Source organism: Anolis sagrei, chromosome 2 (genome assembly GCF_037176765.1).
Source record: "Anolis sagrei isolate rAnoSag1 chromosome 2, rAnoSag1.mat, whole genome shotgun sequence".
Classification (NCBI taxonomy): Eukaryota; Metazoa; Chordata; class Lepidosauria; order Squamata; family Dactyloidae; genus Anolis; species Anolis sagrei.
The window spans coordinates 5,982,896-6,010,453 of record NC_090022.1 but is presented as its reverse complement, the minus strand read 5'-3'; the positions used below and the strand labels follow the sequence as shown (position 1 = coordinate 6,010,453).

The following is a 27,558-nucleotide window of genomic DNA, read 5'->3' as shown; positions in this document are numbered from 1 at the left end:
ATGCCCAGACCCTCCCACCCCCGCCCTCCCGGTAGCAATACCCCAGAGCAATGCACAGAATAAAACTCAAAAAGAAACAAAAAATATATAATATACTAAAAGCCTGCTTTTAAAATACCGCCCTGTTCTGCCTTAGGAGCACCAGCTGCTCAAAGAGCTCGTCGGACAAGGAATGTCTCTTGACGGTCATGACTTTGCCGCCGGTGCTGAAGAGCTGTTCGATGGCGGCGCTCGAAGGCATCCCCGTGTTGTATTGCAGGAAGCTCTGCATGACGCGAGGGAAGGCGTGGAGCAAGGAGACCTCCCTGCTGGGCGACCGCAGGTACCGCGACACCTCCTCCTCCACAGAGTCCTCCTGGGCCGAGGTCTTCTCCCGGGGAGGGATGTTGAAGAACTCGTCCTCCAAACTGGCTCCTTCTGGGTCCTTCTCCAAGGACTTGTCCCCGGCTTCCTCAACCGTGCCCCTGATTTCGGCTTTCAACAAGGTTTCCATCATGCACCTGGAGGGGATGGGGACATGGTAACACAGATTAGGAACCACTGGCAATTCCACTAGCATTTCTCAACCTGAGATTAGGGACCCCTGGGGGGATCGCTAGGGTGTTCCAGAGGGGTCGCCAAAGACCACCAGAAAACACACATTTCTCATAGTCTTAGTGTGACGATGTGTAAATTTTATTCCTTTGGTTATGTGTAGTTTGGACAGTGGTTTAGGGATGGTAAGTATGGGAGATTATGTTTTGTTGGAGATGGTGGCTTGGCGTTAGCTGAGTTGCCATAGCAACAGGGGCGGAGCCAACTGCCTCTTCAGGGGCAGCTGTTTTAAAAAAGTCAGTCAATAAGCCGGTGAGCTACTGGGTGGACTGAGTCTCTGGGTGGAGATTCAGGGAATGAGTCAGTAAGCCGGTGAGCTACTGAGAGGACTGAATCTCTGGGTGGAGATTCAGGGAATCAATTGGTGACCAAAGTGGTTACAGAGAAGGACCCGGTAGTGATAGAGCTACAGGGGGTTGTTGATTCTAAATTAAGAATCAAGGTTTGGCTGGGTTTGAGCCTGCTGTGCCTGCTGTGAAACCTTTTGAAGTCTGTGCCTGAGATTACTCATGAACCCTTACCAATGTAACCATCAAGATTTGTGCCTCTTGTGAAGAAACAGTTAAACATGTTATACTCCTGTTAAAATAAACTTGTTACTGTTTTCCTCAAGCCTTGCCTGATACAGTTTCTCCTAAGTTGAACAGCCTGCAATAGTGAAGTCAGCCAGAGACAGTAAATGCTACGCTATCCACTGAATAAAACCTTATGTAATTAACAGTCCCTTTATAAAATAGCTCCTAGGTTGATATTGATCGTTGCCCGGCTTTCCTCACAGATTAGGTGGCAGTAAGTGTTTTACAACGCGCACCTTCACACTTAGTAACCCCTTTGGCAGAGAAAGCTGAAGATCTCAATATGTAAGCTGCCCTTGGGGTAGACCAGGCATCCTCAAACTGTGGCCCTCCAGCTGTTTTGGCCACCAACACCCAGAATTCCTGAGCATCGAAGAAGCTGGCTAGGGGTTCTGGGATTTGGAGTTGGGGTAGAGAAAGGCGGGGTATAAATAGGGCAAATAAATAAATAAATGTCTCCGCCTGTCCTTCTCTTCCTTTTAGACTCCTCCCACCAAAAGCCCTCCTCCACTATGATTGACCAACCTGGCTTTTAGAAAGAAATTAAAATCATGGCTTTGGGACCACGCCTTTGGACAGTAGATGTTTGTAGAGTTTAAAGGACATGGACTAGAATGACAATATGACTGGCGAGACTGTTTTTATTATTTATTGTTTTAAAGATTGCTTATGTACTGTCTAATTATGTTTTATGCTTAATTGTGGTTTTATTGTATTGTCGAAGGCTTTCCTGGCCGGAATCACTGGGTTGTTGTAGGTTTTTTTTCTAGAGGCATTATCTCCTGACATTTCGCCTGCATCCATGGCAGGCATCCTCAGAGGTAGTGAGGTCTGTTGGAACTAGGAAAATTGGGTTTCTACATCTGTGGAATGACCAGGGTGGGACAAAGGACTCTTGTCTGCTGGAGCACGGTGTGAATGTTTCAACTGACCACCTTGATTAGCATTTGATAGCCTGGCAGTGCCTTGGGCAATCTTTTGTCGAGATGTATCCATGGGGGACGTGTTCCTGGACTTCACATGGCATACACAAAATCATAGGTAATCAACCTGTTGGATAAACAACTTATGGGTTACACCCCTCTAAGCATCACTAGGTCCTTCTACACAACTCTATGGTCAAATTCCAGTAGAAGCATATCATAAAATCATCTGGAGAACCTATCAACAACAACAATGTGTTGTAGAAGGCTTTCATGGCTGGAATCTCTGGGTTGCTGTGAGTTTTCTGGACTATCTGGCCAAGTTCCAGCAGCAATCTCTCCTGATGTTTTGCTCACATGAACGGCAGATATCCTCAGAGGTTGTGAGGTCTGTTGGAAACTAGGCAAGTGGGGTTTATCTGTAGAATAATGTTCAGAGTGGGAGAAAAAACTCTGTTCGAGGCAAGTGTGAACGTTGCAATTGGCCTCCTTGATTAGTATTGAATAGAATCATAGAATCAAAGAGTTGGAAGAGACCTCATGGGCCATCCAGTCCAACCCCATTCTGCCAAGAAGCAGGAGTATTGCATTCAAATCACCCCTGACAGATGGCCATCCAGCCTGTTTCAAAGCTTCCAAAGAAGGAGTCTCCACCACACTCCGGGGCACTGCTGAACGGCTCTCACAGTCAGGAAGTTCTTCCTCATGTTCAGAATAGCCTTGCAAGAGTTCCTTCTCCCACCCTGGACCTTCCACTGATATATAAACCCCACTTGTCTTGTTTCCCACAGACCTCACAACCTCTGAGGATGCCTGCCATAGATGTGGGTGAAATGTTAGGAGAAAATGCATCTGGAACGCAGCCAGACAGCCCAGACAACTCGCAGCAACCCAATAATGATGATGATGATGATGTGCAGGTACTGCTCTTGCAGGTATGGTGGTTGTATGTGGAAAAGAGATGTGATTGATGGGCATTGGTTTGGTGGGCATTGACCTTGGGTTTTGAAGTTGTAGTTCACCTACATCCAGAGAGCACTCTGGACTCAAACAATGATGGATCTGGACCAAACTTGGCACGAATACTCAATATGCCCAAGTGTGAACACTGGTGGAGCTTGGGAAAAATAGACCCTGACATTTGGGAGTTGTAGTTCCTGGGATTTATAGTTCACCTACAATCAAAGAGCATTCTGAAAACCCACCAACGATAGAATTGCGCCAAACTTCCCACACAAACCCTCCATGCCTGAAGGGAGTCTCCCTTCAGCCTTGCATGCTCTCCCTCGCTTGCACATGTGCACCACGGTGCCATGCACCACACACACCTGCTCTCCCCTCCTACATACACACACACACACTTGGGAGTCTCAGAAACAGCCTTCACCTTGGCTGAGAGACCAGAGAGAGGTTATTATTATTATTATTATTATTATTATTATTATTATTATTATTTACAGTATTTCTATACCGCTTTTCTCACCCCTAGGAGGACTCAAAGCGGTTTACACATAACTGGCAAAACTTCAATGCCATACATTGGACACTTACGCAATGCCAATCCATAACAACCACAATAATAAAACCACAGGGTTGTTGTAGGTTTTTTCGGGCTGTATGGCCATGTTCTAGAGGCATTTTACTGTACAGGCATAGCTCGCTGCTGCCCATGGTTGATATACTCTTCTTTTTTCATGATGCAGTAGCTGATCTCTGATTTTTTAGTTTGGGACCTGCTTATCTTCGTGATTGCATCTCCCCGTATGTTCCTGCATGAGGGTTAATATCTGCCGGGGAGGCCATCCTATCGCTTCCACCACCATCACAAGAACGGTTGGTGGCAACGAGGGAGAGGGCCTTCTCAGTGATGGTCCTCAACTTTGCAACTCCTTCCCCAGGAAGATCAGGCAGGCCCCCACACTGCCCCCCTTTTGTAGGGACTTAAAAACCGGGATGTTTCAGCAAGTTTTTGAGAATGATTAGTCTCCAGGCCCAGCTCCCAGGTAGCCAGGTAGCACTCTGTCCTGCACTTCATCCATTTCTCTGGCCCTATGATTTGCTGTTTGCACTACCCCATGCCCAGCTCTTTTATAACTGGCCCATGTCCATTTAAGTAACCCTGGCCATTTGTTTTGTTGAACCTCCTCTGATGGAGCTACAATGAAATGGGGTTTTAAAAAATATTTTTATCTTTAATGTGTTTTAGCAGATTTTTTTTTTATTTTATGATGTCCAGTTGTTGTTACTTTGTCTGTTAAGTTTAATTAGGTTTGTTATATTATTGAATGTGCTTATTTTGATGTAATTGTCTGCATGGGTTCTTTCTGGCAATTGAATGTTAAGTTTATTATTATTACTTACTAGCCGTGGCCGCCACATGTTGCTGTGGTCAACCTTCTTCCCTCTTTCTCTCCTTTCTTTCTCTCCTTCCTTCCTTCCCTCCCTCTTTCCTTCCTTCCCCTCTTTTTCTTTCCCTTCTTCCTTCCCTTCTCCTTTCTCTCTTTTCTTCTCTACCTCCTTCCTTCATTCCTTCCTTTGCTCTTTTGTTCCATTCTTCATTCTCCCTTTCCTTCCTTCCCTCCCTCTTTCTCTGCTTCCTTCCCCTCCCTTTCCTTCCTTCCCCCCTTTTCTTTCTCTTCTCCTTTCTATTTCCTTCCTTCTCTTTCTTTCCATCCCTCCCTCTTTCTCTCCTTCTTTCCTTCTCTCCTTTCTTCCCACTCTTTCCTTCCTTCTTCTTTCCTTCTCTCCTTAATTCCTTCTCTACCTCTTTCCTCCGTACCCCCATTTTTCCTTCCTTCCTTCCTTCCTTCCTTCCTTCCTTCCTTCCTTCCTTTCTTCCTTCCTTCCTTCTCTGCTTTTTTTCTTCATCCCCTCTTTCCTTCCCTCCTTCCTTCTTTCCCGCTTTCCCTCCCTCATTCTTTCCTTCCTCCTTCCTCCCCCCCCCCTTTCCCTCCTTCTTTCCTTCCCTCTAAACATAGGCTGGAAAAGAGTTGGGCTGGAAGGCAGCGCTTGAGAGAGATGCATCCCTGCTCTCTGGAGAGCAAGGGCTCCATGGTTAGTAAGTCGGGCATCTGCATCTGTATTGCCATTTAGCTTTTGGGGTTTTTTAAGTCCTTTCTGCTGCTTTTTTGGGGGGAGTTTATGGGTGATGGTCACTCGTTGGTCTGTTAAGGGTGTAGTGTCCAGGTTTGGTGTCAATTCGTCCAGTGGTTTTTGAGTTATGTTAATCCCACAAACAAACATTACATTTTTATTTATATAAATTTATTATTTTCTGCCAACATTGATGTCCATAAACACATCTAATTAAAACTTGTTCGCCAGTTGCGCCCGTACCTTGGGAAGTCAGACCTGGCCATAGTAGTCAATGCTCTGGTTACACCCCCTGAATAGACTATTGTAACATGCTCTATATGGGGCTGCCTTTGAAGACTGTTCCGAAGCTACAAATGGTCCAATGAGGGGCAGCCAGATTGCTCACCAGAGTGGCATACAGGGAGCATACAACCCCCTTGTTGTGTCAGCTCTATTGTTTGCCAATCTGCTACCAAGCACAATTCAAAGTGCTGGCTTAAGCCTATAAAGCCCTAAATGGTTCTGGCCCAGCTTATCTGTCTGGATGTATCTCCCTTGATGAACCACCACAGAGTCTAAGATCATCTGGGGAGGCCCTGTTCTCAATCCCGCTTCCCTCGCAGGCGTGATTGGCGGAGACGAGAGACAGGGCCTTTTCAGTGGTGGCCCCTCAGCTGTGGAACTCCCTCCCCAGATCCTTCCTCCTGATCTTCCACAAGAGAAGAAATGTGGCTTTGTGATCAAGCCTTTAGAGAACTTGTGCAAGAGATAGACTTGGAACAATGTGCAATGACAATATGAAAGGCTTGTGGATTATGTGTTTAACTTCTGAATGTATTGTTTTTAAATGTTTACATTGTTTTAAATGTACTTTTAAATTCTGTTTTAATATTTATTTAAGTGTACATTGTGTTTTAAGGCACTGAGTCATTGCCTGTATGTAAATCTGCCTTGAGTCCCCTCTGGGGTGGGGGCAGAAATGTCATAAATAAATAAATAAAACTTCGTTAACTGAGGTATGTTGTTTATTTCCTTACCTGTTTGTCTGGGAATTCTGTGCCGATTCCAACCAGTCAACTTTGAAGCGAGGGTGGAGGCAGGCTGCCAAAAGAAGCTTCTTGTCCTCCCAAATATGTGCAAACCGTTTCCGGAGCGCCTTGCGGACCCCCTTCAAGAGGGGAAGGCAATATGTGTACCTGGCGGGTTCCTTCTCCAAGCCCTGGAGCTTGCGGTCCAGGTTGTACAGAGTGGGGAGCAGGTACCCCATGAACATGCCGTTGTCCTGCTGCAGGATGTCCAGGGCCTGAGCCAGGGGACCCATGACCTCTGTGTATTCCTGCAGGACCAGAGCCTCGGCCGTGGTGATCCTGGCCAGAGAACACTGGTCCATTATGGTATCCAGCTTCAGCGGCATGCTGGAGAGGAGCTCACTGAGCTGCTTCAGGGCTTCAAAGGTGGAGTGCCACCTGGTCTTGTCCGGCACCATCAGATACACCCCGTACTGCTTGTGGATGTACTCTGCAATCTGCTCCGACTGCTCCTGCTTGGACCACAGCTTGCTGCATTTTCCCATCAAGGAGCAAAAGTGTTTTCTGAAAAGAGCCAGAGGACTATTTGGGGAGGAGTCGGTCACCATGGCTTGGACCTCTTGGGTGGCCACCAGGTTGAGGGTGTGGCTGGCGCATCGCTGGTGCGGGGGTAAGCCGAAGTCCCCAGAATCCTCCGCTTCTGCTTTTGCCTTGTTGTTGCCGTTCAACATCTCGGAGATGGGCACAAACTCCACCTCCATCTCCTCGTCGTCGGACTCCTCCTCATCATGGCGATGACCATCACCCTCATCACTGTCACTGTCACTTTCATCATCAACGTTATCATCCGCGCTGCTGTCTACAGCATCGGCCGGTTCTTTGGTCTCGAAAAATCGAAACGCTTTCACAAAGTTGAAGCCATTGTCCGTGGTGGTGCACACAACTTTGCCGTGGATCTTGTACTTCTTGTAAACCTTGCACAGGGTTTTCGCAAGCACCTCATAAGTGGGGCGCCCTTTCAGGAGCTTACAAGCCAAGGCCCCGAACTCACGCTCCAGCGTCGTTGGGTTGATCCAGTGGGCTGTGACCCCCAGGAAACGCCTCTTGCCATACGTCCAGCAGTCCGCGGTGGTTGCCACGTGTTCCACGGCACCCAGCCGCCGCAGGAGCCTTTCCTGCATACTGGCCGCTCTCTTCTCGATGCTGTCCCTCAGAGTCTTGGAGCACATAATGGTCAGGCACTTTGGGAGGCCAAGGCGGACCAACCCGACGAAGGACGGCCGGTCTACGGTGTGAAGAGGCAAGGTTTCGTCCACAATGAAATCCATGATTTTCCGGTCCAGAATCTTCTGGGTGATCTGCTCCTTGCCCGATCCCCACCTCTCCAGGGTGGCCTGCTGTTGCTGCTGTTGCTTCAGCATTTTGATCGAAGGCGGATCATCGTCATCGTCCAGCAGCTCTTCAAAAAAGCCACGCTTCTTCCCCTTTCCTGTGTTTTCAGATGTTCCCAGTTTCTCAGGGTGTGCCTTCTGGAGAAGACCAAAGGGTAAGAAAGCATTAATTTTAAGGATGGGGGCAAAAAGGGCTGTTGAAAACCGAAAACATGTAAATAAATTATACAATCCATAATTCTTTCTTGCTAACATATTTATCTTTTAAGCTTTCTCCAGAACTCAAAGATGTTTACAAAGATGCTTAAAGAGCTGGACATGTTTAGCCTGCAGAAGAGAAGGCTGAGAGGAGACATGAGAGCCATGCAAGATACTCCACTTAGGCAGAAAAAAAATGAAGTGCAAAGATACAGAATGGGGGACACCTGGCTCAAAAGCAGTATATGTGAAAAAAATCTTGGAGTCCTCACCAAGTTAAACGTGAGCCAACAATGTCATGCGGCGGCAAAAAAGCCAATGGGATTTTGGCCTGCATCAATAGGAGTCTAGTGTCTAGATTCAGGGAAGTAATGCTTCCCCTCTATTCTGCTTTGGTCAGACCACATCTGGAATATTGTGTCCAGTTCTGGGCATCTCAATTGAAGGGAGACTTTGACAAGCTGGAATGTGTCCAGAGGAGGGCGACTAAAATGATCAAGGGCCTGGAAAACAAGCCCTATAAGGAGCGGCTTAAAGAAACAAGGACATGTTTAACCTGCAGAAGTGAAGGCTGAGAGGAGACATGATAGCCATGTATAAATATGTATAGTTCAAGTGTAGTTCTCGTCCTTGTTTCATGAAAGCCTTGCTTGGAAGATACTTGACTAAGTATTTCTTGTTTCATGGTTTGGATTCTTGGATTGTATGGATGCATACTCATGCCTTGGATTAAAGTTTCCTGGTTTTCTGAATTATATTAGAAAATTATATTATATTTGTTTTTATGGACTTTGCTGAACTTTTACCCTGGACTATTTTTGCTCCTGCTTATCTTCTTACCTAATTGGATTTACCTATTTCTTTTAAGTGCTTTTTACTTGCTGCTTTTTAATTATCTTCAATTAAAAATTGTTTTCCAATCAACAGTGTGGTGTTTACAGTCAGAGGGCTTTTCCCTCTGACAGCACTCCAGACTGATGGCCATCCAGCTTCTGTTTAAAAGCCTCCAAAGAAGGAGCCTCCACCGCATGCCGGGGCAGAGAGTTCCACTGTTGAACAGCTCTCACAGTCAGGAAGTTCTTCCTAATGTTCAGGTGGAATCTCCTTTCCTGTAGTGTGAAGCCATTGGTCCATTGCCTCCTAGTCTCCAGGGCAACAGAAAACAAGCTTGCTCCTTCCTCTCTCTGACTTCCCCGGTCTCACATCTTGATCCATGGCCCTCATCATGTCTCCTCTCAGTCTTCTCTTCTGCAGGCTAAACATGCTCAGCTCTTTAAGCCGCTCCTCATAGGGATTGTTCTCCAGACCAATGATAATTTTAGTTGACCTCCTTTGGACACCTTCCAGCTTAGAATCAACATCTCCCTTCAATTGTGGTGCCCAGAATTGGATACACTATTCCAGATGTGGTCTAATCAAGGCAGAATAGAGGGGTAGCATGACTTCCCTGGATCTAGACACTAGATTCCCTCCTCCCTATGACTTCCTCTCACATATTTATACATGGCCATCATGTCTCCTTTCAGCCTTCTCTTCTGCTGGCTAAACCTGACCAGCTCTTTAAGCCGCTCCTCATAGGGCTTTAGGATGAAGAGAAAAGGGCTTACCCTAAAGATCTGAATCCCATGGCTGACTGATATGGAAACATGGTCCATCATGTTCTCCAGACATAACCCTCTCTCAATACATGGCTTTATGAGAACTGGCACAACCAACTCTTACCTCTAAATGTTTCCTCAAATTGGTGGCCGAGTTCACAGCGGAGCTGACATTTTTGATGACCGGCAGGCAGTAGTTGCATTGCATCAGCACACTTCCCCCCTTCTGGCGCACAAAGGTGAACGCTTTCTCTAAGCCTGCGAAGGGGTCCTGCTGGCGTGAAGCTGGGGCGCTCGGCTGCGGCTCCGCCTCCTCCTCGTGCGCAGAGCCTTCCTGCGGCTGAGTCTCCACAATCTGGGACTCGCCGCTGTGGATGATCGGGAGGATCCTCACCTCTGTATTGACATTTGCCTCAACAGCAGCCACATTACTCTCTACAGTAAAACAACAACAAGGTCTGCAATTTTTAAAATTGTATGCCGGAGTGACTTCATGTAATATCTCAGTCTTTCTAATAGCTAACCCAAGTAATAGGCAATTAACTCTATGGATGTGTGTGTGGTATGTGCAGGATTGGGGTAGAACGGGCCCGAGACCCATACAGTTGGCTCCCTATTTAAACAATCTCAATGTAGGAAGTTAAGTTTATTTATGAAAGCTGTTGAGATTAGCGTGAGCATCAGCTACAACTCACAGAGTTCTTCGCCTTTGGTTATGCTGGCTTGCAATGCTGGGAACTGCAGTCTAATGACACCTGAAGGAGTTGTTTCCTCCCCTTTGGCTTGGTGTGTGAAATAGCTTCAAAAAAACCAAGTACAGTATGATCTCAATATCTACAGAAACTGGGTTTCTGTACTGCTTTTGACTACTTATTAATTTATGACTTTAAAGTCTGTTTGTCTGTCTGTCTGTCTATCTATCTATCTATATCAGGCATGGGCAAAATTGGGCCCTCTAGGTGTCTTGAACTTCAACTCCCACAATTCCTAACAGTTTGCCCATGCCTGATATATACACCCCCCCTCCCACACACACACACATATCATAGTGTGTTCCCTCACTTATTGCAGGGGTTACGTTCCAGGACCTCCCACAATAAGTGAAAAACCGCGATGTAGGGACGCTATATTTATTTTAATATTTATACATTATTTTAGTAATTATACACTATTTTAAGTCTTAGAATCATAGAATCAAAGAGTTGGAAGAGACCTCATGGGCCATCCAGTCCAACCCCATTCTGCCAAGAAGCAGGAATATTGCATTCAAATCACCCCTGACAGATGGCCATCCAGCCTCTGTTTAAAAGCTTCCAAAGAAGGAGCCTCCACCACACTCCGGGGCAGAGAGTTCCACTGCTGAACGGCTCTCACACTCAGGAAGTTCTTCCTCATGTTCAGATGGAATCTCCTTTCTTTATAAACTTAAAATAATGTGAAGGAAAGGAAGGAAGGAAAGGCCCTTCAAGGCTGGAGGGAAGGAGGACCGAGGAGGGAAAGCACCTCAGAGAGCAGTGGCAAAAACCCACAAAACAGCAAGAATACCGCGATATATATTTTAAATTAATATTTTTTTAAACCGCGAAATGGCGACTCCGCTAAAAACGAACCATGAAGTAGCGAGGGAACACTGTACAATGTATTTAAACAGTGTACTTTAATATAGAGACAAATGTTTTTAATGTTTTAAATGTTTATGTATGCATATAATGAATTCATGTCCCGGCATTGCATGTTTGCTATATATATGTTGTTCTCTGCTCTGAGTCCCCTTCAGGGTGAGAAGGGCGGAATAGAAATATTTTAAATAATGAAATTATATCTATCTATCTATCTATCTATCTACCTATCTATCTATCTCAAATTGAGCTCTGGAAGCGATTCTAGAAAGTTTTTCACTATTTACCTTTCTATGTTTAATTGTATTTTAATACTTATATGTTGGAGTTTTTAAACTGCAGTTTTTAATTGTTGTGAGCTGCTTTGGGTCTCAATCACAAAGATACAAATGGGATGACACTACTACTACTACTACTACTACTACTACTGCCGCCCAGAGTCGCCTTCGGGCTGATATGGGCGTGATAGAAATAGTGTAAATAAATAAATAATAAATAATACTGCTATTTCTACTATTATTATTTTTATTATTTGTTTACAATATTTCTATCCTGCCTTTCTCAGCCCGAAGGTGACTCAATGCTGCTTACACGTTGGCAGCAATTCGATGCCATAACCATCCACAATATACAATTAAAACATTTAAAACGACGTTATGAAATCCACATAAAAAAATATTAAAACATAAAATAACCAATGTCTTCCTGTTAATCTCATTTCCAGTAGCATCATCTACTACTACTACTACTAGTACTACTACTGTCTCTGGAAACAGCTGGGGACCTGTGAGTTCTAAAGGCCATTTTAAGTATATTTATAGTGTTTTAATCTGTCTTTACCCTACTATTTACTATTTGTTTTTTTCCAGCCACACAAAAAATATTAAAACATAAAATAACCAATGTCTTCCTGTTAATCTCATTTCCAGTAGCATCGTCTACTACTACTACTACTACTACTACTACTACTACTACAACTACTGTCATCTCTGGAAAAAACTGGCGACCTGTTAAGGCCATTTTAAGTATACTTATAGTATTTTAATCTGTCTTTACCCTACTATTTACTATTTGTTTTTTTCCCTCCACATAAAAAATATTAAAACATAAAATAACCAATGTCTTCCTGTTAATCTCATTTCCAGTAGCATCGTCTACTACTACTACTACTACTACAACTACTGTCATCTCTGGAAACAACTGGCGACCTGTTAAGGCCATTTTAAGTATACTTATAGTATTTTAATCTGTCTTTACCCTATTGTTTACTATTTGATTTTTTTCCCAATCTGTTTCATTGTGCTTCTTTAAACTTGAATAAAGTGGGGATTGTTAGCCGCCTTGAGTCTATACAGGGAGAAAGGTGGGGTATAAATAATGATGATGATGATAATAATAATAATAATAAGCCAATGCGTACTGATGGTGGTCCAATGAATAAAATGCCTCCAAGGCACCCTCTCCTCAACTGGACATTAAGTCAAACAAGGAATCATCTGCATATCCATGTCATCACATTCCTCAGTTTTGTGCCCCCACCCAAATAATACTTGCTATCCGAAGGGTTCTTTTTTTTTTAACCCTACATGACAGTAGGAGCCCCGGGTGGCTCTGTGGGTTAAAGCACTGAGCTGCTGAGCTTATTGATCGAAAGGTCGTAGGTTCGATTCCAGGGAGCAGCGTGAGCTTCCGCTGTCAGCCCTAGCTTCTGCCAACCTAGCAGTTCGAAAACATGTAAATGTGAGTAGATCAATAGGTACCGCTCTGGGGGGAAGGTAACAGCGCTCCATGCAGTCATGCCGGCCACATGACCTTGGAGGTGTCTACGGACAACGCTGGCTCTTCGGCTTAGAAATGGAGATGAGCAGCACACCCCAGAGTCAGACATGACTGGACTTTATGTCAGGGGACTACCTTTACCTTTACCTTTACATGACAGTATATTGTACCAGTTCCCAGCCCTCCTCCTTCAATTCTTAAACCTGTGCCCAAGATATTTTGCTGCCTGAGGCCCAGCATAACCCTCCCACTTAGAGAGGGCATATGTTTTAACCTGAGGAAAGCGCTGTGTCCGCCTCTGCGCCGGGCAATGCTTCCTGCGACTGTGCAGGTTCAATCGTGACCGTCTGTTCTGTCTCCTCCTCATTCATTGAATCCTCCTGGGACTGGACTTCGGCCACATTGGGCGACTCTGTGCTCCGGGCTCCTGCGGTGCTGCTCCGCTTCGTGTGCCCAGCAAGCCCCTCCGCAGCAACATCAGCGGCAACCGCGGCGGCCGCAGCAAGGCCTATGGGAAGAAGAGACAGAATGACATTGCTGGCAGGGCTTCCATTGGAATCTCTAGGGTTTCCTAAAATACCAACTAAGCACGGACAAAGGGCCATGCTGAGGTTCCCAATGCTACTTTTATGACCATCCAGGTGTCATTGACAGCCCTTTTTTTCTGGCTGAAGATCATAGAATCATAGAATCAAAGAGTTGGAAGAGACCTCATGGGCCATCCAGTCCAACCCCATTCTGCCAAGAAGCAGGAATATTGCATTCAAATCACCCCTGACAGATGGCTATCCAGCCTCTGTTTAAAAGCTTCCAAAGAAGGAGCCTCCACCACACTCCGGGGCAGAGAGTTCCACTGCTGAACGGCTCTCACAGTCAGGAAGTTCTTCCTCATGTTCAGGTGGAATCTCCTCTCTTGTAGTTTGAAGCCATTGTTCCCTTGCGTCCTAGTCTCCAGGGAAGCAGAAAACAAGCTTTCTCACTCCTCCTCCCTGTGGCTTCCTCTCACATATTTATACATGGCTATCATATCCCCTCTCAGCCTTCTCTTCTTCAGGCTAAACATGCCCAGCTCCTTAAGCCGCTCCTCATAGGGCTTGTTCTCCAGACCTTTTATCATTTTAGTCGCTCTCCTCTGGACACATTCCAGCTTGTCAATATCTCTCTTGAATTGTGGCTTACTCCTTCTGTAAGCTTCTATAAGTAGCTGTAAAGCAGGCATGGGCCAACTTCAGCCCTCCAGGTGTTTTGGACTTCAACTCCCACAATTCCTAACAGCCGGTAGGCTGTTAGGAATTGTGGGAGTTGAAGTCCAAAACACCTGGAGGGCTGAAGTTGGCCCACGCTTGCTCTACTCAGTTTAAATAAGTTATGTATGGATTATTTATGTATTTCCCCCCCAAAGAGAACAGATTTTTTAACCTGTGAGGCCGCGTTTCTTTGCCTTTTTCAGACTTCTGATTACTCTCAGCATCCCAGGATGTGCCCTCTGAGGAAAAAAGAAAATAAACCCATTAATCCAAATGGGGGACAGGAAATCTTGCTGATAAATAAATCAAAATGAGAAAAAAACTGATTCAAATAACACAGCCCAACGACAAAATCTTGGTGCATTGGTTTTTAGACCTATTACATTTTGGGGCACTGAATCAGAAAATGGCTTTGGATAGACCTCACCAGCTCTAGTTTCTTAGATATATCATGTGGCTAGTTCCTAATTTGTTCTTGTTGTGAGAACATTTCTTGGCAACAAGAAGGTAGGCAACAACATACTGTTAGCAGAAGATATGTTTTCATTTCAACAAGCTTAGCTGCTCGGAGGCCCTGCTCGCATTTGGTGGGGACAAGGGACAGGACCTTTTCTGTGGTGGCCCCTCGGCTGTGGAACTCCCTCCCAAGCGAAATTAGATCTGCTTCATAACAAAAGACCCTCCTCATAAACGTACAGCAGAGTAATAGCAGCGTGACCCAGCCGAAACAGACAGAACAATGTTATCTCTTCCATAGGAGGCTTCTCTTTGTAGTAAAATAATAGGGTTGCACTATTTACAAGAACTAGGTTTCCATAACAAAAATAAACAAATACATAGTAGCTTTACACGCAGCAGCATTCGCACTGGAGCTTTCTCACGAGGCTTCTCTCACACAGAGGTTTACCTCACACTCCTCAAGACGTCACTAGCTTTGGCCCACTGACTCTAACAGGCTTTGGCCTACTCACTCTAATAGGCTTCATCTTATTCTCCTCAGGACGACACTAGCTTTGGCCCACTGAATCTAACAGGCTTCGGCCTACTCACTCTCCTCAGGACAACACTAGCTTTGGCCCACTAACTCTGAGAGGCTTCGGCCTACTCACTCTCCTTAGAACAACACTAGCTTTGGCCCACTGACTCTAACAGGCTTTGGCCTACTCAACTCTAATAGGCTTCATCCTATTCTCCTCAAAACGACACTAGCTTTGGCCCACGGACTAACAGGCTTCGGCCTACTCACTCTCCTCAGAACGACACTAGCTTTGGCCCACTAACTCTGAGAGGCTTCGGCCTACTCACTCTCCTTAGAACTACACTAGATTTGGACCACTGACTAACAGGCTTCGGCCTACTCACTCTCCTCAGGACGACACTAGCTTTGGCCCACTGACTAACAGGCTTCGGCCTACTCACTCTCCTCAGGACGACACTAGCTTTGGCCCACTGACTCTAAAAGGCTTTGGCTTACTCACTCTCCTCAGGGCGACACTAGCTTTGGCCCACTTACTCTAAAAGGCTTTGGCTTACTCACTCTCCTCAGAGCGACACTAGCTTCAGCCCACTGACTGTAACAGGTTTCAGCCTACTCACTCTCCTCAGGACGACACTAGCGTACTGGCTTGTTCAGTAGACTCTCCTCTACAGTTCCATTTTGGCAGGAAGCCTTAGCATTGAACGGTTGTGTTGTTAAAGTGCAAAGTATGGAACCCTGCACAGGCGGTCGGTCAATGCGACGTTATGCAAGTTAAGAGATAAATTTCAAGCGTAATCGGCATTTCAAAAGAATGTGTGGGTCACATTATTACTTTGCTTGTCTATTGGAAGATCTGTGCACGATGGGTACCCAGGATGCTGATGCCTGAAATGAAAGCGCACAGACTTCTTCCATGACAGCTTCAGAAAACTTATGTCATTTCCATGACAGAAATGTATCCAGTTGTCTGGTGACTATGTGGAAAAGTGAATAGTGGTAGTTAAAGAGCACACTCTAAGGATTATTTCTGCATTTGATTTATTAAAATCTTCCCATCCAAATGCATGTAACGAAGGTGGAGGCATTACTTTTCATTCAACCCTCGTATATTCAGCCTCCACATTCTCTGCTGTTGGGGGTGCAGGACCACCGTGAAAACGGAAAAACTGCAAATATTTAAACAAATTTCCAAGGACTGGCGTGAGACAACCAAGGCTCACCTCCAAATGCTTCCTCAGGTTGGACGAGGAGTTGATGGCTGAGCTCAAGTGCTTGATGGCCGGAAGGCAGCAATTGCATTGCACCACCAGGTTTTTTCCCTTTTGTCGCACGAAGGTGAAGACCTTCTCGAAGCCGGCCCAAGGGACTTGCTGCCGTCCGGCCAGGGCAGCCGACTCCTGCTCCATGTCCTCCTCGTCTGTGGAGTCATCGTGTGCTTGGGCTTCAGGAACTCCCGGGGAAGCAGTACTGGGGGTGACTGTGGGCGTCCTGGTCTCCAAGTGGCTGGCGCTGGCTTCGGCTGCAGCGGCGGAAGTAGTGCTGTCTACAATAGGAGAAAGGAGCACTGCGGTAGTAAAATTACCCTATCGGCAAGTGAGGTTTACGGAAAAGTGGCTACAAACTACAAGAAAGGAGATTCCATCTGAACATTAGGAAGAACTAGGTTCTTGTGGGGTTTTTCGGGCTATAGGGCCATGTTCTAGAGGCATTTCTCCTGACGTTTCGCCTGCATCTATGGCAAGCATCCTCAGAGGTTCTGAGTTCTAAAGTTCTGGTGGTGACAATTTCAGAACTCTAACAAAACTTTCAAAATTTAATTATTATTTCATTATTGGTGATTTTAATGACAGAACCAATTAGGAACTGCCATTTATTATGAAATTTTGAGAGTTTTGTTAGAGTTCTGAAATTTTCACCACCAGAACTTTAGTTTTGTAAGTACTTTAGAACCATTTAGAACCATGGATTGCCCAAGCCTAGTATTTTGATCTGTTTTTACCAGGCTGTTATAGGAGCCCCCGGTGGCGAAGTGGGTTAAACCCCTGTGCCGGCAGGACAGGTCATAGGTTCGAATCCGGGGAGAGGCAGATGAGCTCCCTCTATCAGCTCCAGCTCCTCATGCGGGGACATGAGAGAAGCCTCCCACAAGGATGGTAAAACATCAAATTATCCGGGCAATGGAGCCCCCAGTGGCGCAGTGGGTTAAACCCCTGTGCCGGCAGGACTGAAGACCGACAGGTCATAGCTTCGAATCCGGGGAGAGGCAGATGAGCTCCCGCTATCAGCTCCAGCTCCTCATGCGGGGACATGAGAGAAGCCTCCCACAAGGATGGTAAAACATCAAATTATCCGGGCGTCCCCTGGGCAATGTCCTTGCAGACGGCCAATTCTCTCACACCAGAAGCGACTTGCAGTTTCTGAAGTCACTCCTGACACAACAAAAAAAACCAAAACAAACAAAAAAAACCCAGGCTGTTTACTATTTGATTTTTTTTCCAATCTTTTGCATTGTGCTTCTTTAAACTTGACTAAAGTGTGGGATTGTTAGCCGCCCTGAGTCCCCACAGGGATAAAGGCAGGATATAAATAAAGATACTAATCATAATAAAGTCCCATCTAGCCAATGCGAACTATGAATAATACTCAATGTCTCCTAAACTGGACATTAAGTCAAACAAGGACTAAAATGATCAAGGGTCTGGAGAACAAGCCCTATGAGGAGCGGCTTAGGGAACTGGGCATGATTAGCCTGAAGAAGAGAAGGCTGAGAGGAGATATGATAGCCATGTATAAATATGTGAGAGGAAGCCACAGGGAGGAGGGAGCAAGCTTGTTTTCTGCTTCCTTGGAGACTAGGACGCGGAACAATGGCTTCAAACTACAAGAGAGGAGATTCCATCTGAACATTAGGAAGAACTTCCTGACTGTGAGAGCCGTTCAGCAGTGGAACTCTCTGCCCTGGAGTGTGGTGGAGGCTCCTTCTTTGGAAGCTTTTAAGCAGAGGCTGGATGGCCATTTGTCAGGGGTGATTTGAATGCAATATTCCTGCTTCTTGGCAGGGGGTTGGACTGGATGGCCCATGAGGTCTCTTCCAACTCTTTGATTCTATGATTCTATGATCTGCCTATCCATGTCATCACATTCCTCAGTTTTGTGCCCTTCCAAATAATATGACATAACTAAAGCAACTGTTGAGATCTTTCTTTCTTTTTTGGCCACAGGATCATCTCAAAATAAGCATTAAAATGTTTTGAAATGGTAGTAGGTTCGCAGAGCACCAGGAGCCCCATGCTGCCAATGGGCCAGACTTTCTCCTAGTTTGCACAGCAGGTCTCTTACCCAAAGAAGCGAGGCTCTCACAGCTCCAGAGTTCCCCTCTGTAATCTCTCGCCGCAGAGCCCTCTGCCCTGGACCGAATGGCCCCCAGGCCTGCTCCGTGGAACGCCGTGAAATGTACGGCCATCTCCTCAAAGGACTCGATACCCTGAAGGAAACAGTCAATGTTTGAGAGCAGCGGATGGGAAAGAACTCGGGATATTGTGCAAATTCCTCTCCGTGAGCAGCTTTCAAGGAAAGAGGTTTGGGTTGATGTGAGTTTTCCGGGCTGTATGGCCATGTTCCAGAAGCATTCTGTCCTGACGTTTCACCCACATCTATGGCAGGCATCCTCAGAGGCTGCGAGGTCTCTTGGAAACTAAGCAAGTGAGATTTATATATCTGTGGAATAATGTCCAGGGTGGGAGAAAGAACTCTAGTCTGCTTGAGTCAAGTGTGAATGTTGCAAATGACCACCTTGATTAGCATTTAATGGCCTTGCAGCTTCAATGCCTGGGTGGTTGCTGCATGGGGGAATCCTTTGTTGGGAGGTGTTAGCTGGCTCTGATTGATTCCTGCTTTTTTAAAATTAAGGTGCACAATTGCAACATTCACACTTGCCTAAAGTAGACAAGAGTTCTTTCTCCCACCCTGGACATTATTCCACAGATATATAAACCTCACTTACTTTGTTTCCAACAGACCTCACAACCTCTGAGGATGCCTGCCATAGATGTGGGCGAAACGTCAGGAGAGAATGGGTTGCTGAGAATTTTCCGGCCTGTCTGGCCATATTCCAGAAGCATTCTCTCCTGACGTTTCGCCCACATCTATGGCAGGCATCCTCAAAGCTTGTGAGGTCTCTTGGAAACCAAGCAAGTGAGGTTTATATATCTGTGGAATAATGTCCACGGTGGGAGAGATAACTCTAGTCTGCTTGAGGCAAGTGTGAATGTTGCAAATGGCCACCTTGATTAGCATTTAATGGCCTTGCAGCTTCAATGCCTGGGTGGCTGCTGCATGAGAGAATCCTTTGTTGGGAGGTGTTAGCTGGCTCTGATTGATTCCTGCTTTTTTAAAATTAAGGTGGACAATTGCAACATTCACACTTGCCCCAAGCATACAAGAGTTCTTTCTCCCACCCTGGACATTATTCCACAGATATATAAACCCTACTTGCCTACTTTCCAACAGACCTCACAACCTCTGAGGATGCCTGCCATAGATCCAGGCGAAATGCCAGGAGAGAATGGGTTGCTGTGAGTTTTCCGGGCTGTCTGGCCATATTCCGGAAGCATTCTCTCCTGACGTTTCGCCCACATCTATGGCAGACATTCTCAGAGGCTGTGAGGTCTCTTGGAAACTAAGCAAGTGAGATTTATATATCTGTGGAATAATGTCCAGGGTGTGAGAAAGAACTCTTGTCTACTTGATGCAAGTGTTAATGTTGCAAATGGCCACCTTGATTAGCATTTAATGGCCTTGCAGCTTCAATGCCTGGGTGGTTGCTGCATGGGGGAATCCTTTGTTGGGAGGTGTTAGCTGGCTCTGATTGATTCCTGCTTTTTTAAAAATTAAGGTGGACAATTGTAACATACAATCTTTTCCTAACTCTGATCTTCCTGGTGATGAAGTCCAATCCTTGATCATTGGATACCACAGCTAAGGCTTCTGGAAGTTAAAGTCTAAAATCCTGGAAGACTATAATCCACAGTGTTTCCCAAACTCTGGATGTATGGCCATGTTCTGGAAGCATTCTCTCCTGATGTTCCGCCCACATCTATGGCATGCATCCTCAGAGGCTGTGAGGTCTCTTGGAAACTAAGCAAGTGGGGTTTATATATCTGTGGAATAATGTCCAGGGTGGAAGAAAGAATTCTTGTCTGCTTGAAGCAAGTGTGAACGTTGCAAATGGCCATCCTGATTAGCATTTAACAGCCTTGCAGTTTCAATGCCTGGCTGTTTGCTGCATGAGGGAATCCTTTGTTGAGAGGTGTTAGCTGATCCTGATTTATTCTTGTCTGGAATTCCCCTGCATTTTTAAAATTAAGGTGGCCAATTGCAACATTCACAGTTTCCTCAAGCAGACAAGAGTTCTTTCTCCCACCCTGGACATTATTCCACAGATATATAAATCCTACTTGCCTGGTTTCCAACAGACCTCACAGCCTCTGAGGATGCCTGCCATAGATCCGGGCCAAACGTCAGGAGAGAATGGATTGCTGTGAGTTTTCCAGGATGTATGGCCATATTCCGGAAGCATTCTCTCCTGACGTTTCACCCACATCTATGGCATGCATCCTCAGAGGCTGCGAGGTCTCTTGGAAACTAAGCAAGTGGGGTTTGTATATCTGTGGAATAATGTCTAGGGTGGGAGAAAGAACTCTAGTCTGCTTGAGGCAAGTGTGAATGTTGCAAATGGCCATCCTGATTAGGGTGGCCATTTAATGGCCTTGCAGTTTCAATGCCTGGCTGTTTGCTGCATGAGGGAAATCCTTTGTTGGGAGATGTTAGCTGGCTCTGATTGATTCCTGATTTTTAAAAATTAAGGTAGACAATTGTAACATGCAATCTTTTCCTAACTCTGATCTTCCTGGTGATGAAGTCCAGTCCTTGATCATTGGACACCACAGCTAAGGCTTCTGGAAGTTAAAGTCTAAAATCCCAGAATACTATAATCCCCAGTGTTTCCCAAACTCTGGTCCTCCAGGTTATTTGGACTCCGGCCCTCAGATTCCCAGATTATTGGCCGAGGCAACTGAAGCTTCTGGGAGCTGAAGTCCAAAAGTAAATATCCAGCAGTTCCCAAGGACCACCCAAATATTAACAAGGTGCAACAATATTTGAAACACTTTCTGTTCCTGGTTTGAAAGTATTGTTTCCTGTTTAAATTGTGAAACACTTACTTTGAAAGCAGTTGTTCTACTCCAGAGACTTTGTTATTGTGGTTGCCACAAACTATGCTGAACTGGTTGAGACTATGAGATACTCATCGAAAAACTGTAGCAAAATGTGCTATTGCAGGATGATGTCCCTCCCATAGAAAAAAAGTTTCTGGTTGTTGTGTGTTTTGTGGGTGGTATGGCTATGTTCCAGAAGCATTCTCTCCTGACGTTTTGCTTGCATCTATGGCAGGCACCCTCAGAGGTTATGCGGTCTGTTGAAAACTAGGCAAGTGAGGTTTATATATCTGTGGAATAATGTCGAGGGTGGGAGAAAGAATTCTTGTCTGCTTGAAGCAAGTGTGAACATTGCAAATGGCCATCCTGATTAGCATTTAACAGCCTTGCAGTTTCAATGCCTGGCTGTTTGCTGCATGACGGAATCCTTTGTTGAGAGGTGTTAGCTGATCCTGATTGATTCTTGTCTGGAATTCCCCTGCATTTTTAAAATTAAGGTGGCCAATTGCAACATTCAGACTTGCCTCAAGCAGACAAAAGTTCTTTCTCCCACCCTGGACATTATTCCACAGATATATAAACCTCACTTACTTTGTTTCCAACAGACCTCACAACCTCTGAGGATCCCTGCCATAAATGTGGGCGAAACGTCAGGAGATAATAGGTTGCTGTGAGTTTTCCAGGCTGTCTGGCCATATTCCGGAAGCATTCTCTCCTGACGTTTCACCCACATCTATGGCAGGCATCCTCAGAGGCTGTGAGGTCTCTTGGAAACTAAGCAAGTGAGATTTATATATCTGTGGAATAATGTCCAGGGTGGGAGAAAGAACTCTTGTCTGCTTGAGGAAACTGTGAATGTTGCAAATGGCCATCTTGATTAGCATTTAATGGCCTTTCAGCTTCAATGCCTGACTGTTTGCTGCATGAGGGAATCCTTTGTTGGGAGATGTTAGCTGGCTCTGATTGATTCCTGCTTTTTTAAAAAATTAAGGTGGACAATTGTAACATGCAATATTTTCCTAACTCTGATCTTCCTGTTGATGAAGTCCAATCCTTGATCATTGGACACCACAGCTAAGGCTTCTGGAAGTTGATGTCTACAATCCTGGAAGACTATAATCCACAGCATTTCCCAAATTCTGGACAAGAGTTCTTTCTCCCACCCTGGACATCCACAGATATATAAACCTCACTTACTTTGTTTCCAACAGACCTCACAACCGCTGAAGATGCCTGCCATAGATGTGGGTGAAACGTCAGGAGAGAATGGGTTGCTGTGCGTTTTCCGGACTGTATGGCCATGTTCCAGAAGCACAAAGAGGTTTGCCTAAGCATTCCTTGAGAGAAATTAGTCTTTCCTTTTTTTCCTTTCTCAGAATTCAGGTTTAGTTCTATACAAAGTGTGAATCTATAGATACAAAACTCCTCGTCATGTGCCAGGTATAGAAAGCTGTTCCTCCAAAGTGGGTTCCGTAGGTGCAACTCATGTCATTCAGAATACAAGATGACCCTTGCCTTCAAATTGTTCTCACAGATTTGTGTTAATGGGTGCCAGCTTCTTCCCAAATTGTATTGCATCCTTACTGCAACCTTCTATATACAAAAATCTGATGTGTGGATTTCAAGGAAACATGAAAGAGGAAGGCCTTATGTCCTCTCTGGTCCTTACCCAGTGTGGTGGAGCCTCCATCGCTCTCTGGAAAGACTCAGGCGCAGGGAAGAAATCCAGTCAGTTCGTATAGCGGATGCTCTTGAAAAAGATCTGAGCAGCTCAGGAAAGGAAAAGCAAAGAGGGATAAAGACCAGGGAAGGAACAGGACAAGTAAAGACAATGAACAGCTTTTCACAAAATCCTTTCTCCTAGATATTCCTGAGTCTCTGGCGGCTTCCTCTGTCTAGCCCTGGAGTTTGGATGCCAGCAAAAGCTAATCCTGCTTTGTTGAGTTCCAAAACAAGCATATGCATACATTAGTGTGGTATCATTCTCATCTTCTCTCTATATAAAAATGCTCTGTGCGTAATGAGTACCTTAAAAACAAAAGAACCAATGAACGAAATCACACCAAATTTGGCAACAAAACGTCCCACAACACAAGGAGTGACTATCACTCAAAACATTATGATTTTGTCATTTGGAGTTGTAGTTGCTGGAATTTATAGTTCACCTACAATCAAAGAGCATTCTGAACTCCACTAATGATGGAATTGAACCAAACGTGGCATACAGGACTCCCATGACCAATAGAAAACACTAGAAGGGTTTGGTGGGCATTCACCTTGAGTTTGGGAGTTGTAGTTCACCTACATCCAGAGAGCACTGTGGATTCAAACAATGATGGATCTGGACCAAACTTGGCAATAATACTCAATATGATGGAGCTTGGGGGAAATAGACCTTGACATTTAGGAGTTGCAGTTACTGGGATTTATAGTTCACCCGTAATCAAAGAGCAGTCTAAACCCCTCGAACAATAGAATTGGGGCAAACTTCCCATACAGAACCTTTATGACCAAGAGAAAATACTTAAGGCCATCCAGCCCAACTCCCTTCACCAGGGCAAGGAAACATAATCAAATACTGTTTACCCACAAGCATAAAGAAATTACATATATTAGAAACCAACATTTTCCCATTACTTTATTTTCCAGATCACTAGACTGGGCAACAGCCACACATGGCAGGGGACGGCTAGTCTCTATATATAAAAGCTAAAGTTTATTTACATGTTCCACCTTGTCTCCTGTGCTACGCTAATAATATAATACAATGTAATGTAATATAATATATTGTATTGTATATGTATATATAATATTTATAATATTATAATGTAATACAATATAATACTAATAAAAATAATACGTTATTATAATTATATATTTTATATTACATTTATTTATTTATTTATTTAAAACATTTATATTCCGCCACAGCATATATACGGCAAACATTCAATGGCCGGACACAAATTCATATACACATAATGTAATATAATATAATATATCGTATATACATATAATATGGAGCCCCTGGTGGTGCAGTGGGTTAAAGCGCTGAGCTGCTAAGCATGTTGACCGAAAGGTCGCAGGTTCGATTCTGGGGAGAGGCATGAGCTTCCACTGTCAGCCCTAGCTTCTGCCAACCTAGCAGTTCGAAAACATGCAAATGTGAGTAGATCAATAGGTACCGCTCTGGCAGGAAGGTAACGGCGCTCCATGCAGTCTTGCCTGCCACATGACCTTGAAGGTGTCTATGGACAACACCGGCTCTTTGGCTTAAAATGGAGATGAACACCAACCCCCAGAGTCTGACATGACTGGACTTAATGTCAGGGGACAAACTTTACCTAACCTGCCTATATATTTATAATATTATAATGCAATGCAATATAATACTAATATTAATAATATATCATAATTATATATTTTATAGTACATGTAATATTACTAACAATATTACAACATAATGATTTAGTACAATATAGTAATATATAATACTGATATTGTACTATGCTAATAATATAATATATTGTATGCATATATATCTTATAAGCCGCTCTGAGCCCTTTGGGGTGAGAAGGGCGGCATATAAATGTCGTAAATAAATAATAAATAAATAAAGGTTTGGGCTACAAAGGCTCCTAACATGGTTTGAGGGATCTGGACTAAACTTAGCACACATATCAACGATGACCCAACTTAAAATAATTGAGGGAGTTGCTGACAGAGGATGATGGGAGTTGAAGTCAACCCACATCCGGAGAGCTGTGGGATTTCCATTGATGATGGATCTGGACCAAACGTGGCACACATGCTCATCATGACCAACTAAAAAAATACTGGCGGTGTTTGGTGAAAGGTTGACAGAGGATGATGGGAGTTGTAGTCCACCCAAAGAGCCTGGTAAAGGAGCTCCATATCTATTGTTCATCCCCCTCCCCAAAAAAATCAGTGAAATTTGATTAAAAAATGATGGAATGCTGTCCTTGGCTTTTTAAAATTTCTTAATCCAGACTCATAGATTCTGATAGCTGAGAGGGACCAAAAGGACCATCTAGCCCAGTGGTCGTCAACCTTCCTAATGCCATGACCCCTTTATACAGTTCCTCATACTGTGGTGACCCCCAACCTTAAAATTATTTTCGTTGCTACTTCATAACTGTAATTTTGCTACTGTTATGAACCTTTAACAGCTCATAGTAGCTATCATGCTAGCAATACTTACAGCTGACCAAAGCTATCTATGTGTGTATATGTACATGTATGTATAGAGAATCCCAGAAATAGAAATATGTTTAACCTATATATATATATATATATATATATAATCACAATATATATATATATATACACACACACACACACACACCTTTTAACAGCTCATAGTAGCTATCATTCTAGCCATACTTACAGTTGACAGAACATATCTATGTGTGTAAATGTATATGTATGCATAGAGAATCCCAGAGATAGAAATATGTTTAACCTATATATATACATACATACACACACACACACACTACGTATACAGACCTTTTAACAGTTCATACTAACATACTAGCTATACTTACAGCTGACAGAACATATCTATGTGTGTAAATGTATATGTATGCATAGAGAATCCCAGAAATAGAAATATGTTTAACCTATATATATATATATAATCACTATACATATTTATACACACACACACACACCTTTTAACAGCTCATAGCAGCTATCTTGCTAGCTATACTTACAGCTGACAGAACATATCTATTTGTGTATATGTACATGTATGTATAGAGAATCCCAGAAATAGAAATATGTTTAACCTATATATATATATATATAATCACTATACATATTTATACACACACACACACCTTTTAACAGCTCATAGCAGCTATCTTGCTAGCTATACTTACAGCTGACAGAACATATCTATTTGTTTATATGTACATGTATGTATAGAGAATCCCAGAAATAGCAATATGTTTAACCTATATATATATATATATATATATAATCACTATACATATTTATACACACACACACACCTTTTAACAGCTCATAGCAGCTATCTTGCTAGCTATACTTACAGCTGACAGAACATATCTATTTGTGTATATGTACATGTATGTATAGAGAATCCCAGAAATAGCAATATGTTTAACCTATATATATAAAATCACTATATATATATATATACACACACACACACACACACCTTTTAACAGCTCATAGCAGCTATCATGCTAGCTATACTTACAGCTGACAGAAGATATCTATGTGCCTATATGTACATGTATGTATAGAGAATCCCAGAAATAGAAATATGTTTAACACACACACACACACACATATATATATTTCACAATATATATACACACCCTTTAACAGCTAATAGTAGATATTATGCTAGCTATACTTACAGCTGACAGAACATATCTATGTGCGTACATGTACATGTATGTATAGAGAATTCCAGAAATAGATATATGTTATATATATATATATATACACACACACACACACACACACCTTTTAACAGCTCATAGTAGCTATCATGCTAACTATACTTACAGCTGACAGAACATATCTATGTGCGTACATGTACATGTATGTATAGAGAATCCCAGAATTAGAAATATGTTTAAACTGTATATATATAATGACAAGATATATACACACCTTTTAACAGCTCATAGTAGCTATCTTGCCAGCTATACTTACAGCTGACAGAACATATCTATGTGTGTATATGTACATGTATGTATAGAGAATCCCAGAATTAGAAATATGTTTAAGTATACATATAATCACAATATATATACACACACCTTTCAACAGCTCATAGTAACTATCATGCTAGCTATTCTAACACCTGATAGCAAATATATGTGTGCATAATTATGTATATATAGAAAGAATCCCAGGAGTATGTATATGTACCATTGACAGCTTATGATAGCTACTCCAAGAGCTCATAACAGATAAATATGTGTGTGTATACATATACACACACACACACTTGAACAGTTCATAGCAGTTGTGACAGCAATGGAGGCCCACTCCCTTTTGGGTGGTGGGAGGAATCCGTAGGCCATCTTGGAGCCCACCACCAGCTCCCCATTCCCTTCTGCTACTTCTTAACAGGCATTCCCTCTCCCTCCCCCCGCAAACAACTTGGTCCATTCCCAGCCTCCATGCGCCTTATACTCACCGGGCGAGTCCAATTGCAAAGGCGGGGGGAGGGTAATGTGTGCAATAGTGCAATAGGCAGCGCCTACTCCCAGGCGGCGGGGAAAACCCTCCAGGCCTCTTGGTAGAGGTGGGGACCGGAAGTGCTGCCTCTCTA

General features: G+C 44.0%; 1 protein-coding gene across 2 annotated transcripts; it reads right to left on the bottom strand.

Annotated features, from left to right (window-relative positions):
* Positions 1-5: 5 nt before the first annotated feature.
* LOC132765876 (uncharacterized) lies at positions 6-27,558 on the bottom strand. Of its 2 annotated transcripts, none has more exons than XM_067463301.1 (9): positions 27,424-27,558; positions 22,891-22,991; positions 18,346-18,490; positions 16,227-16,549; positions 14,200-14,266; positions 13,055-13,288; positions 9,507-9,817; positions 6,205-7,724; positions 6-500 (listed from the first exon to the last, which is right to left on the bottom strand). In XM_067463301.1, exons 2-9 carry the CDS (start codon positions 22,909-22,911, stop codon positions 110-112), a joined length of 3,012 nt encoding a protein of 1,003 aa, XP_067319402.1. In that variant the 5' UTR covers positions 22,912-22,991; positions 27,424-27,558; the 3' UTR covers positions 6-109. The 2 variants fall into 2 exon arrangements, with proteins under 2 accessions (XP_067319402.1, XP_067319401.1); XM_067463300.1 differs by having other exon boundaries at positions 22,891-22,983.

What these genes read in the sequence shown, in the direction of transcription:
- LOC132765876 (XM_067463301.1), bottom strand. Translation starts at nt 22,911, where the DNA reads ATGGAGGCTCCACCACACTGG. An exon ending in TGGAGGCTCCACCACACTGG is followed by an intron (nt 18,491 to 22,890) that starts GTAAGGACCAGA and finishes TGTTTCCTTCAG; the next exon opens with GGTATCGAGTCCTTTGAGGA. An exon ending in GGACACAGCGCTTTCCTCAG is followed by an intron (nt 9,818 to 13,054) that starts GTTAAAACATAT and finishes GTTTTACTGTAG; the next exon opens with AGAGTAATGTGGCTGCTGTT.